Here is a 14,171-nt window from a genome sequence, read left to right on the forward strand (position 1 = left end):
GTTTCTACGCGGCGACCGCCCAGCTGGGCAGCAACCTGTGGGGTTCCGGACGTTTCACCCATCGTTTTCTTTTTTCCTTTCACCACTGGAGAAGTTCTCTGAACGTTTCCCTCTTATCCGAGCACCAGGAAAGAAGTGAAAGCAATCAGACAGGTACTTTTTTGTCCTCAACTTTTCTCTTCACCCCTCTCCCAGGGCAGGAGATTTTGAATTGGATACCCGCCCAAATCGTCTCTTTTTCGAGGCAGGATTCCCCGAGTTTTGTGGGCACCCGCGGCAAATGCAGTTGCTATCACAGTTCATTGTTCAGCACTTATATGACATTTCAGATGTCTTAGGGATTTAGTATGCCTATGTTTTGCTTGATGATAGTGTTGCTTTCTAGGAAGGTGGAAAAGCTAAGATAAAATACGGATGTTTAAAAATATTAACGATGCAAAGTATCAGCTTTTGGGGGAAAGGGATTATACCTCGACAGCTGGATTGTGTTACTGTGATTTGCATCTGAGGGAAAATTTGAACTCAAAATTTCAGAACTGTAAGGGTATTTAGAGAGCATCTAATCCAGTTCCATAATTTCATCCATGAGGAAGCCCTCACTCACAGGCAAGGGACAGCTTCATTTCTTTACAGCAGTGAATGGTAGGACTCTAACAGGAATCCCTATCCATTTATCTCAACTGCCATTCTTGGGAGGAAGATATGAAGAGAACTAGAACTTTTGATATTGATATGTAAGATATGTTATAAATATATTGAGACTAGCTTTTACAATAATGGCTTTATGGACTTTTTCTCGTCACAGTACAGAGTATTTTAATCTTTAGGGGACGAAGATGTCAGATCCAAACAAAGCTGCCATTGCAGCAGAAAAAGAGGCTCTGAACTTGAAGTTACCTCCCATTGTTCATCCCCCTGAAGACTTAGGTGTTGACACACCAGCACAAAGTAAGTTGCTGAGTTACAGAAGATCCAAGGAGCAGCAGAAGACAATTAATCAGTTAGTGTAAGTAGCATATTAGCTACTAGCATACAAGCATAAATAATCCTTGTTTGGAATTTGAGTGAAATAATCTGTGTTTGCACACTCATAAAACATCTTAACTATTTTGGTTGTTCATGAGCAAAATACCATCTTCAAATTCAATTAGGAAAACAATTGAAAAAGTAATAGTAGTGAGAATAAATGTTGTACAGTGCTTACAGTGTTTATTCTAAGCATTGTTTTTTATTGTTTTACGTATACTTCTCAAACAGCCCTATAAGATGGGTACTCTTGTTACTGCTATTTGTAGATGAGTGAACCGAGGTGCAGAGAAGTAACTTGCCCGAAGGTCTCACAACTTGGATTTGGATCCAGACAGTCTAGTCCTAGAGTTCACATACTTTGAACACCACACTATTCCTCCTCATGATATATGATAACCATACTGGTTCCTGAAAGTAAAAGCAAGTAACTGGGCCTCTACAAATAGCATTGCCCTTGAGCAAACACTTAGTAAGAAATGTTGAAACTACTTGTACTTAAAATTTTTTTCTATACAGAAGAAAATAGAGTCTAACATCCTGCCCTTTACCCTCCAATTTAGTGGAAATTAAAACTAATTTAGGGACTCCCCTGGTCTTCCAGTAGTTGAGAATTCGCCTGCTAATGCAGGGGATATGGGTTTGATTCCTAGTCTGGGAAGATTTCCCATGTTGCAGGGCAACTAGGCCTGTGTGCCACAAGTACTAAGCCCACTCACCAAAACTGCTGAAGCCCACGAGCTCTTCTCTTTAACAAGAGAAGCTACCACAATGAGAAGCGCACGTACCACAGCTAGAGAAAGCCTGGGCATGGCAATGAAGACCCAGCGCAGACAAAGAACAAAGTAACAAAAAAAACACAGGTAATGTAGGCTGCTGCTGCTGCTAAGTCGCTTCAGTCGTGTCCGACTCTGTGTGACCCCATAGACGGCAGCCCACCAAGCTCCCCCGTCCCTGGGATTCTCCAGGCAAGAACACTGGAGTGGGTTGCCATTTCTTTCTCCAATGGGTGAAAGTGAAAAGTGAAAGGGAAGTCGCTCAGTCGTGTCCGACTTGTAGCAACCCCATGGACTGCGGCCTACCAGGCTCCTCTGCCCATGGGGTTTTCCAGGCAAGAGTACTGGAGTGGGGTGCCATTGTCTTCTCCGATAATGTTGGCACCAGCTACCAAAGGCTGTGATAAGGATGGTTCACTCAATTCATCATTTACTGGGAATTCCCTAGGTACCTGACTCTGCTGCACTCTGGGAATAAATAAGAAAAAGACGTTGAGCTCACCTGTCAGATGTGAACTTAACACTGAACTATAAAACAGGGAATTTCTCTCTGGTGGATTTCTGCTTATCCTTCTGAATTCTCTTTCCCTTTTTGGTCTGCCTCCTTTATACATATTTTCACAACTGACTACATTTTTCTCTCTGTTATATTGTTATGATCATTTTGTTGCTAGTTAAAATAAGTTAGGGGCTTCCCCAATGGCTCAACAGATAAAGAATCCGCCTGCAGCACAGGAGACACAGAAGACTCGAGTTTGATCCCTGGATCTGGAAGATCCCCTGGAGGAGGGCATGGCAACTCACTCCAGTATTCTTGCCGGGAAAATCCCATGGACAGAGAACCCTGGTGGGTTACAGTCCATGGTGCAAGAGTGGGCTACAGTCGATGGTACCAAAGTTGAACACAATTTAGCAACTAAACCACCACTGCCATTAATCATATAACTTCTTTAGAATTACATTTTTATTAGTCAGTCAATCTTCTAATCATATTTAAATCCAAATGTATAAAGTATATTAATGGTAGTATAGATATTGTTAGTACTTTTTACCCCTTTCATTTCTAAGACTCTGATCAATGTTTCAGTAGACTTAGACTGGAGAAAAAAGGAGTTCCTTAGGAGTTACATGTTGTTCTTGCTCCAGAACCTTTCATAATCTTAAGAGTGTCATGTTGAACTACTTGAAGTTCCATGAATATATTATATTTTTTACATTTAGTGAAAAAGGAATTTCACAGTTGTTTCCTCACATTTTATTCACTGGAGATTATTTTTCTGCCTGAATACTTATACTGTTTATTCAAGGCTTAGGTTTTGAATCACTTTCTCTGGAAATCCTTATCCTAATCCCTTTTGTGCAGCTTTAACCCTATCTATAATGCATATTTCTCTTACATCTGTTTAACAGATATTAAGTATCTACTGATTCACAGACACTGTGCTTGTTACTAGAAAGACCATAGAGAATACAACATAAAGGACTGTAGTCTTTTCAGAAGCTTATATTCTGGTAGGAGGAGGCAGATAGTAAACACAATAAAAATAAAAAATAAAAAGATTATATTAATCCTTTAGATGGTGATAGATCCTGTGAAGAAATAAAACAGTGGGATAGAGAAAGTGTTTCTAGGAACATTGCAGGTAAGTCCTATGGACATGATATTTAGAGATTTAAAGAGTAAGAAGCTTGTCATTTAAATGAACATGGGAACACCACTCCAGCAAAGGGGATAGCAAGCATGAAAGCCCTGAAATGGGAATGCTTTCAGTGTGTTTTAGGAGCTGACAAATTATCAGTGCCACTAGAGTATCAGGGACCTGGGGAACAGTAGAATCAGGTGAGGTCTGTAGATAGAGTTCTAGGAATAAAGTGGGATATAAGGAGTCCTGGGCAGAACTGGACCCCCTGCTAGGAGCAGGTCCTGAGAACACTTGACTGAGCAAAGATAGAAAATTATTCTGTAGCTTTCCAGATTTCCAGGGATGAGCCAGTTCTTCCTTGGCCACTGCCTACCTCTTGATTCAGACCAACCTTTCTCTTCTTTACCACATGTAGTCTCTCACACGGTCCTTTGAAATTATCCAGTTTTGTTTATCTGCTTTTGATTGTTAACACAAAAAGGAAAAACAGGGAGTGAAAAGGCTCCTTCTTATATTCTTCTCTTTTTGAAAATTGATTAATTATAGCAGAATGAGAAAACACACTCCAGAAAATTATTGCTATATTAAAGAGTGGTATTTATATATAAAGAGCTCAAGGAAGTTAAACATATTTATCTTGGGATTGTTACAGTACAAGGTAGCTAGTGCCAACTGGATAAGGATAAGGCAAAGTCCTTGAAAGTATTGATTACTGAGAGCAAGGCTGCTCAGGGAGATAGTGACAGATAAAGGGATGTCTGGCCTGGGCCTTGACAATTAACAAAGAAAATAGGAAGAAGGATATTCCAAGTATGTTTTCTACTCCATGTGAGAAAGCCTTTGGAATTTAATTTAGTCAGGCTTCATAAAACTCAACAGGGAAATGAAGCTACTCAAGAAATCTAATTCAGTTTTATACTGTTTTAATAAATGAAGAATGTCTAGAATGTGGAAGAGAAAAATTTTCATTCTGCACTGATCAAGCAACATCTGGAATTCTTGGCTTATATTTTAAGAGGGACATTGATAAACCATTATAGCTAATGAGGAGAGTGAGAAGTCGTGAAACTGCCTAATTTGAAGAGAACGGACTTGTTTAATGGGGAAGAGTATAGACTCTGGCATCAGACAGGCCTGAATTCATATTCCATCTCTGTAGCTTATTAGCAATGTAATAAGCCGTCAGGTAACTTTACTTATGGCAAGTCAGGTAACTTTACTTATCTTATTCTTCCTATCTGTAAGATGGGAATATAGTGGTTGTCTTGTAGGGTTTCTATGAGAGTTAAATGAGATCCACTCTTATAAAGATCTTAAGTCAGGGCCTGTTGTTGCTTAGTCGCTAGGTTGTGTCCAACTTTTTGCAGCCCCATGGACTGCAGCATGCCAGGCTTCCCTGTCCTTCACTGTCTCTGAGTTTGCTCAGATTCATGAGTCGGTGATGCTATCTAACCATCTCATCCTCTGCCACCCTCTTCTCCTTTTACCTTCAATCTTTCCCAGCATCAGAGTCTTTTCCAGTGAGTTGGCTCTTCACATCAGGTGGCCAAAATATTGGAGTTTCAGCTTCAGCATTAGCCCTTCCAATGAATAATCAGGGTTGATTGCATTTAGGATTGACTGGTTTGATCTCCTTTCTGTCCAGGGAACTCTCAGGAGTCTTCTCCAGGCCCCAAATTTGAAAGCATCAGTTCTCCAGCACACAGTCTTCTTTATGGTCCAACTGTCACGTCCGTACATGACCACTGAAAAAACCATAGCTTGGACTATACAGACCTCTGTCGGCAAAGTGATGCCTCTGCTTTTTAATATGCTGTCTAGGTTTGTCATGGCTTTTCTTCCAAGGAGCAAGTATCTTTTAATTTCATGGCTGCAGTCACTGTCTGCAGTGATTTTGGAGCCCAAGAAAATGAAATCTGCCACCGTTTCTACTTTTTCCCCATCTATTTACCATGAAGTGATGGGACTGGATGCCATGATATTAGTTTTCTTAATGTGTTGAGTTTTAAGCCATCTTTTTCACTCACCTCTTTCACCCTCATCAAAAGACTCTTTAGTTCCTCTTCACTTTCTGCCATAAGAGTAGTATCATCTGCATATCTGAGGTTGTTGATATTTCTCCCAGAAGTCTTGGTTCCAACTTGTGATTTATCCAGCCTGGCATTTCAAGTGATATACTCTGTATATAAGTTAAATAATTAGGGTGACGATATACACCCTTGATGTACTCCTTTCCCAGTTTTGAACTCCTTTCCCAGTCCTTTGTTCCATGTCCGGTTCTAACTGTTTCTTCTTGACCTGTATACAGGTTTTTCAGGAGGCAGGTAAGGTGGTCTGGTATTCCCATGTCTAAGAATTTTCCATGGTTAGTTGTGATCCACACAGTTAATGGCTTTAGCATAGTCAATGAAGCCAATGCCTAGGATGTGATAAAGTTGTCATAGTGGCAACTTATTGACAGGAATGGTCAAAGGAACTGAATAGGTATCACTAAGTTTTGGAGGGGTAATACAGAAGAGGAATGTGATTTTGTTTTTCGTATATATAGCTCCAGAGTATAGAAGTTAAAAGCATACAGCTCAATATAAGAAATTTGTTTCTAAGAATATGGCAATAAGTTGGGCTACCTCAGAAAATGATGAGTATCATCTCCCCTCAGTCATCCTGGGGTACAGTTTGATATTTTTGAGAGTATTCACACAGCAAATAAGGTGTTGAACTAGACATGCAGAATCTTTCCCGAATTCACTGTTCTGATCATCCGTTCTACAGGTATTTATTGACCTTGATGGACACTAAGTGGTATGGATAGAGCAGTGAGCAGAACAGATATTTGTCTATGGCGTTAACTAGTTTGGGCTTATGTGGTTCTGGTGGTCATCCTTTCCTTCAGTTTCCAGATCTCCTTTTGCCTCTGACCATGACTGCTTTGCCTCCTTCAATTGTTCTTCATCATTCCTGTCATGCTTGGCCCATTCTCCAGTCTTCTTTCTTGGGTCTCTTTTCTTTTCCTTGTATACTTTCTGCTTTGGCCCTCTCTTCTAGTGTATTTAGCCTTTATAAACTGGTAAATTTGTTTTCCTAAATATGTTCCGATGCTTTAAAAAAAAAATCTCAGTAACTCCCCATTGTCTACTAAATTAAAAAGCTTGCTATTTGATACTCTTAGCTAGATATTCCAATCCGCTTCTGCAAACTTATCTCCATCTGTTCCATAACTTCTGGGCAGATTGGACAACTTATTCTCAGTTTTTGCCTTTAATTGATGGCTTCTCTCCCTGTTTCTTAAGGTCTTTGTCTGTTCAGATCTATCTGCCCAAGAAAACTGCATCACCTATGATCCTCTTCATTTCAAGCTAATAGCAAATGCTGACTTGTTCACCTGGCCCTCATAGATGCCTTCTGGTAGAGTGAACTTGTCCCTCCTCTGAACCATCAGTGTCTCATACTTCCCCCCTGCCCATACTTTTTATATGGCATCCTGATCTTATCCTCCCACCCTTTCAGTTTATAAATTCCTTGAAATTTCTCACTGCAATATTTTAATAAAGCCTAGTAGGATATCTTGCATATATAAACATTCAGTAAGTATTTATTTGGTGACAGATGAGTGGATTATATGATAATATAATTTCATTTAAAGAAGTTATATTTTATGGATAATGAATTGTTACATTCAAAACTGTTTATTGAGCACCTATTTATGTGCCAGGGATCAAGATCATCCTCAAGAAAATGAAATGCAAAAAAGCAAAATGGCTGTCTGAGGAGGCCTTACAAATAGCTGTGAAAAGAAGAGAAGCAAAAGGCAAAGGAGAAAAGGAAAGATATACCCATTTGAATGCAGAGTTCCAAAGAATAGCAAGGAGAGATAAGAAAGCCTTCCTCAGTGATCAGTGCAAAGAAATAGAGGAAAACAGTAGAATGGGAAAGACTAGAACTCTCTTCAAGAAAATTAGAGATACAAAAGGAATGTTCCATGTAAAGATGGGCACAATGAAGGACAAAAATGGTATGGACCTAACAGAAGTGGAAGATATTAAGAAGAGGTGGTAAGACTACACAGAAGAACTATACAAAAGAGATCTTCATGACCCAGATAATCACTGTGGTATGATCACTCACTTAGAACCAGACATCCTGGAATGCGAAGTCAAGTGGGCCTTGGAAAGCATCACTACGAACAAAGCTAGTGGAGGTGATGGAATTCCAGTTGAGCTATTTCAAATCCTGAAAGATTATGCTGTGAAAGTGTTGCACTCAATATACCAGCAAATTTGGAAAACTCAGCAGTGGCCATCGGACTGAAAAGTCAGTTTTCATTCCAATCCAAAAGAAAGGCAATGCCGAAGAATGTTCAAACTACTGCACAATTGCACTCACCTCACATGCTAGCAAAGTAATGCTCAAAATTCTCCGAGCCAGGCTTCAGCAGTACATGAACCATGAGCTTCCAGATATTCAAGCTGGATTTAGAAAAAGCAGAGGTATCAGAGATCAAATTGCCAACATCTGCTGAATCATTGAAAAACCAAGAGAGTTCCAGAAAAATATCTATTTCTGCTTTATTGACTCTACCAAAGCCTTTGACTCTGTGGATCACAACAAACTGGAAAATTCTTCAAGAGATGGGAATACCAAGAGATGGGAATACACTGCCTCCTGAGGAATCTGTATGGAGGTCAGGAAGCAACAGTTAGAACTGGACATGAAACAACAGACTGGTTCCAAATAGGAAAAGGAGTACGTCAAGGCTGTATATTGTCACCCTGCTTATTTAACATATGCAGAGTACATCATGAAAAACAGTGGGCTGGATGAAGCACAAGCTGGAATCAAGATTACCAGGAGAAATATCAATAACCTCAGATATGCAGATGACACCACCATTATGGCAGAAAGCAAGGAAGAACTAAAGAGCCTCCTGATGAAACTGAAAGAGGAGAGTGAAAAAGTTGGCTTAAAGCTCAACATTCAGAAAACTAAGATCATGGCATCTGGTCCCATCGCTTCATGACAAATAGGTGGGAAAACAGTGACAGACTATTCTTTTAGGCTCCAAAATCACTGCAGATGGTGATTGCAGCCGTGAAATTAAAAGACGCTTGCTCCTTGGAAGAAAAGTTATGACTAACCTAGACAGCATATTCAAAAGCAGAGACATTACTTTGCCAACAACAGTCTGTCTAGTCAAAGCTATGGTTTTTCCAGTGGTCATGTATGAATGTGAGAGTTGGACTGTGAAGAAAGGTGAGAGCTGAAGAATTGATGCTTTTGAACTGTGGTGTTGGAGAAGACTCTTGAGAGTCCCTTGGACTGCAAGGAGATCCAACCAGTCAAATCTAAAGGAAATCAGTCCTGACTATTCATTGAAAGGACTGGTGCTGAAGCTGAAACTCCAGTACTTTGACCACCTAATGCAAAGAACTGACTCATTTGAAAAGATCCTGATGCTGGGAAAGATTGAAGGCAGGGGGAGAAGGGGATGACAGAGGATGAGATGGTTGGATGACATCACCAACTCAATGGACATGAGTTTGAGTAAACTCCGGGAGTTGGTGATGGGACAGGGATGCCTGGCATGCTGCAGTCCATGGAATCACAAAGAGTCGGACACAACTGAGGGACTGAACTGACTGATTATGTGCCAGATACTATTCTGGGTATCAAGGATAAGGCAATGAATAAAATGGTTTACAACACATAATATGTCAAGTGGTGCCAAGTAGTATGAAGCAAGGAAAGTGAGGATAAAGAAGATGGATAGTGAAGGACGTGCTACTTAGTAAGGGTAAGGGAAATCTCTGACAAGGTGATGTTTGAATAGAGATAATACATATAAGGGCCCATATCAGATTAACTTAAAAATTGTGATGTTATAATTGAAAATTATGGGCTATTATTTATAGTCTCCTTTTATATTACACATGAATAATATGAAAATTAAAGACTCATTGATGATGGTAATTGAGATTTATTTTTTATAGAAAATTAAGTAAGATAAAGAACCCTTGAATATCTCAAGTATAATTGAAAAAATAATCAAATAATAATGTTTTAATATATCTTAATGTTATATTCAAGAGAGTCATACATTTTTCTAACTGTGAATTTCAGAATTGAAGGAGCCAAAAGGAATTTAGACAGAACACTGGGTAAAAGAACATCTTCATCACCAGAGCCAGATTATCCTCCAACTGTAGGTTTATATTTTCTCTTTAAAAACTGTTAATGATATACTATTTTAACTATTGTTTTAAGTCAATGTAAATATAAGTAGTATTTTTAAAGAATAATGCATATATTTAAAACTTTTTATGTTTTTATTAAAAATAGTAAAATTACTTAAAAAACTTTCTTGATCTAATTATATCTTATTTGCTTGCTTTTGACAGATGACCAGTGAAATTAAAAAGAAAGGAGTGAGTTGAATTTTTTATATTCCTTGTTTTGAAAATGTTCAAACTGTTGCAAAGTAGTTCCTTCTAAGACCACCTGCTATATTCCATCCTAGAGAAGAATTTAGAAGCAGATTATTTCCTTTGCCTAAGGGAACAATGCAGGTTTTACAAGTTACATTCTTGTTGGCATTCATTATTTGAGGATTAATTGTAAATATTTTTTTTGTTCTTATCCCAAAGAAAAAAATATTCAAAGTGGTAGTTATAAAGGAAATGCATTTCCATTTTTATTGTGCTGATATTGATGTAATGATGACTGCTTATTTAGAATTTATTGTGTGCTACTCACATGCTAGATAACAGAAATTGAAAAAAAAAAAGACACTGTGCATGGGTGACAAAGTGCAACATGCTTGTTAGAAAGATAATAACATGCTTGTTAGAAAGATAATAACATGTAAAATTTATTTAGCAGTAAAGGATATGGAAAGTTATGGAGCTGGTTACACAAAAGAGAAATATGTGAAGCATATTCCCAAATGGGGCTACAGGCTTTCTAAATCCCTTACATTTCCCCCTCAGGATAGAGGACTAAGAGTCTTCCTACCGACTCCTTATCTTTGGAAGAACCTCATTTTAGCTATTTCAAGTTTTTCTGTCTTTTAAAGTGTTCCTCTCCACCCTCTGCCTCACAACTTTTCTAGAGACTTTGGTTGTGGATTTTTCCCTTTACTAGGTGTAAGAACCCTAGTAAAAACAACTCCAAAACATTTATAAATATTTAATGTGAGGCTGGGTGAATGGCAAGTTATTTTTGGGTGTATGTGGTTAACATCCTCATTTTTTCATCTACAGTTTTTGCCTTTAGTGTCTTACAATCCAAAGTAGGTACCTGGGTATAAAATAATCATTCATGCTTAAAGCCACTGCTGTTGGCAACCTGGCTTCTAGGAACTTCACCACTTCATCACTAATTTCACTAATGACCACTAGTTGCCAAACCAAAAGGATGTTTTTCCAATATTTCTCTCCCTAGACCTCCAGGTAACTTTTTAAAACCTTTTATTTTTACATAATTGAATACTTGTTATCAATGTAACAGGATAGATGACTCAGAAATAGACCCACACAGCTATAAACAGTTGTTTCTGATAGAAGTGCAAAAAATCAGTTCAATGGAAAAAGGATAATCTTTTCAACAAATGGAGTGGAGCAATTGGAACCTCATTAAAAAAGAAAACAATGAAAGAAATAAACAACAAAAACTTTCAAACCTCAGCCTAAACTTTGCACCTTGAACAAAAATTAACTAAAAATTGATCATAGATTTAAATGTAAAGCAAAACTATTAAAAAAAAACCTTTAGAAGAATATCTAGGAGTAGGCAGAGAATTCTTAGACATGACATCAAAAGCATAATTCATATTAAGGACCTAAATGTAAGACTGGAAACCGTAAAACTCCTAGAAGATAATATAGGCAGAATACTCATTAATATAAATAACAGCAATATTTTTTAGGGTCTGTCTCTTAAGGCAAAGAAAGCAAAAGCAAAAATAAACAAATAGGTCCTAATTAAACTTAAAAACTTTTGCACAGCAAAACCATCACCAAAATGAAAACATTCCTACTGAATGGGAGAAAATATTTGCAAATTATGTGACTGATAATGCATATAAACAGCTCATACAACTCAATATCAAAAAAATAAACAGCCTGGGACTTCCCTGCTGGTCCAGTGGTTAAGAATCTGCTTTCCAATGCAGGGAACACGAGTTCAATCCCTGGGCCGAGAACTAAGATCCCACATGCAGTGGGGCAACTAAGCCCACATGCCACAGCTAAGACCTGATGCCACCAAGTAAATAAATATTTTTAAAGACCTGATTAAAAAATGGGCAGAAGACCTGAGTAGACATTTTTCCAAAGAAGACATACAGATGGCCAATAGGCACATGATAACATGCTCAATATTTGTTCATCATTCACTCATCAGAGAAATATAAATGAAAACCACAATGAGATATCACGTCATACCTGTCAGAATGGCTGTCATTAAAAAGACCACAAACAACCCATGTTGGTGAGGATGTAGAGAAAAGGGAACATTTGCACACTGCTGGTGGGAACATAAATTTGTGTGGCCACTATGGGAAACAGTGGTGGTTCTTCAAAAAACTGAAAAATAGAACTACCGTATGACCCAGCAATTCCATTTCTGGGTATACATCCTAAGAAAACAAAAACACTAAGTTAAAAAGATAAATGCACTCTAATGTTCACAATAGTATTATTTACGATGGCCATGTAAAAGAATGAAAAATTTCCATTTACATCACCAAGTGAAATGAGTCAAGCAGAGAAAGGTAAATATTGTATACTTTCACTTATATGTGGAATCTAAAAAAACAAACGAAAGAACATAACAAAACAGAAACAGACTCACAGATATAGAGAACGAAATCGTGGCTGCCAGTGGGGAGAGGAAAGCGAGGAGGAGCAAGACAGGGGTAGAGGATTAAGAGGTACAAACTACTGTATATAAAAAAGCTATGTCTGACGCAGGATGCAGCATGCTTGGGGCTGGTGCATGGGGATGACCCAGAAAGATGTTATGGGGAGGGAGGTGGGAGGGGGGTTCATGTTTGGGAATGCATGTAAGAATTAAAGATTTTAAAATTTAAAAAAAAAAAAAAAGAAAAAAAAATAAAATAAAATCTAAACATAAAAAAAAAAGCTAAAAAATAAAATAAAATAAAATAAAAATAAAAAAGCTATAAGGATACATTGTACAACACAGGGAATATTGCTAATATTTTATAAAAACTTTAAATGGAGTGTAACCTATAAAAAATTTTAATCATTATGTTGTACATCTGAAATTAATATATATTGTAAATCAATTATACCTCAATTTTAAATAGCACAATCCATGGAAAAACCACTAAATTATATGTCATCATGGAGAAGAAAATGGCAACCCACTCCAGTATTCTTGCCTGGAGAATTCCATGCACAGAGGAACCTGGCGGCCTATAATCCATGAGGTTGCAGAGTCGAACGAGACTTAGTGACTAAAACAACAATATATGTCATCAAAATTAAAAACTATTCTACGTGAAAGACTCTGTTAAGAAGATGAAAAAACATGCTACATACTGCAGTAACGTTTTGACAAATCACATATCCAACAAAGGATTTGGACTTAAAATATTTAAGAACTCTCAAAACTCAATAGTATAAAAATAATCTAGTTAGAAAATGAGTAAAAGACATGGATAGACATTTTACCAAAGAGGATATATGGATGGCAAATAAGCACACCAAATGCTCAATATCATTAACTATTTGGGAAATGTAAATTAAAATTATGGCAAGTTAATCACTACGTACCCATTAGAATGGCTAAAAAAGAAATAGTGACAATTCTAGCTGACTTTTGACACTGCTGAATATTCATTTCTTTTAAATGCCTTTATACTTATTTTTCTGTTTCTTTAAATGTTGTTTCCCTGTCATCTTCATGGGTTTCTCTTCCTTGTTTGACTGTGGCTTGCTAGTTTTCCTTGAATCTTCCTGGATGATTCTTTTCTTATTTTGAGTACCTTTCATATTTTGATGACTCCCATAGATTCTGATGCACAAATACCTCAAATTCAACATGTCAGGAAAAAATGAACTTATCAGTTTCTTCCATAAGACTTCTATTCCTCTTTATTCTTTATTCTAATTATCACTATTTATCCAGTCACTCATGATTGAAGCACCAGTGTCTTAACTTCTTTTTCCCCCTTTCCCACTGCCCACCTGCTGTATAGTTAGTCCCTGAATGCTATGAATATTTTTCCAATTAGTCCTCTTCTTGCCCTAGCCTTAGATTGGGCCTTCATCTTTTACCTTGACTCTAGCAGCCATCAGTGGCTTCCTGTAACCTGTGGAATTAAATCTTAACGTGCATGCAAAGCTTTCTGTAATGTGACTCCTACCGAGCCTCTTGCCTTTCCTCTTGCCACTCTCTCTATCGTATCTTATGCTTCACCAACATGGACTGGCTTATTCATCCTTGAGGAAATATATCATTTCTCACCACACTGCTTTTGCCTGGCACATCCTCTCACCATCCATGCTTCCTTTTACCCGGCTGTATCTACTTCAGCTCAGTTATCATCCCCAGGGAGTCTACCCTATTGCAATGGTTTTGGATAGATGGCTTCTTATTTGCTCCTATTATGTTAATACACTGCTTATTTTTGTTATTTTACTTAGCACATTGTTTTAGGTAGCCCCTTGATCTTTTTATGTGTTACAGTGATCTATTTTCTAGT

General features: G+C 37.7%; 1 protein-coding gene across 3 annotated transcripts in view; it reads left to right on the top strand.

Annotated features, from left to right (window-relative positions):
• DNAH12 (dynein axonemal heavy chain 12) overlaps positions 1-14,171 on the top strand; it is a 173,590-nt gene continuing 159,419 nt past the window's right edge. For all 3 annotated transcript variants that reach the window (XM_060402345.1, XM_012099851.5, XM_012099857.5), the window contains exons 1-4: positions 1-153; positions 806-1,006; positions 9,563-9,644; positions 9,841-9,867. In XM_060402345.1, coding sequence (XP_060258328.1) covers positions 837-1,006; positions 9,563-9,644; positions 9,841-9,867 — 279 coding nt within the window. In that variant the 5' untranslated portion in view covers positions 1-153; positions 806-836. The remainder of the gene's footprint in view (positions 154-805; positions 1,007-9,562; positions 9,645-9,840; positions 9,868-14,171) is intronic.

This window comes from Ovis aries, chromosome 19 (genome assembly GCF_016772045.2).
Source record: "Ovis aries strain OAR_USU_Benz2616 breed Rambouillet chromosome 19, ARS-UI_Ramb_v3.0, whole genome shotgun sequence".
Taxonomy (NCBI): Eukaryota; Metazoa; Chordata; class Mammalia; order Artiodactyla; family Bovidae; genus Ovis; species Ovis aries.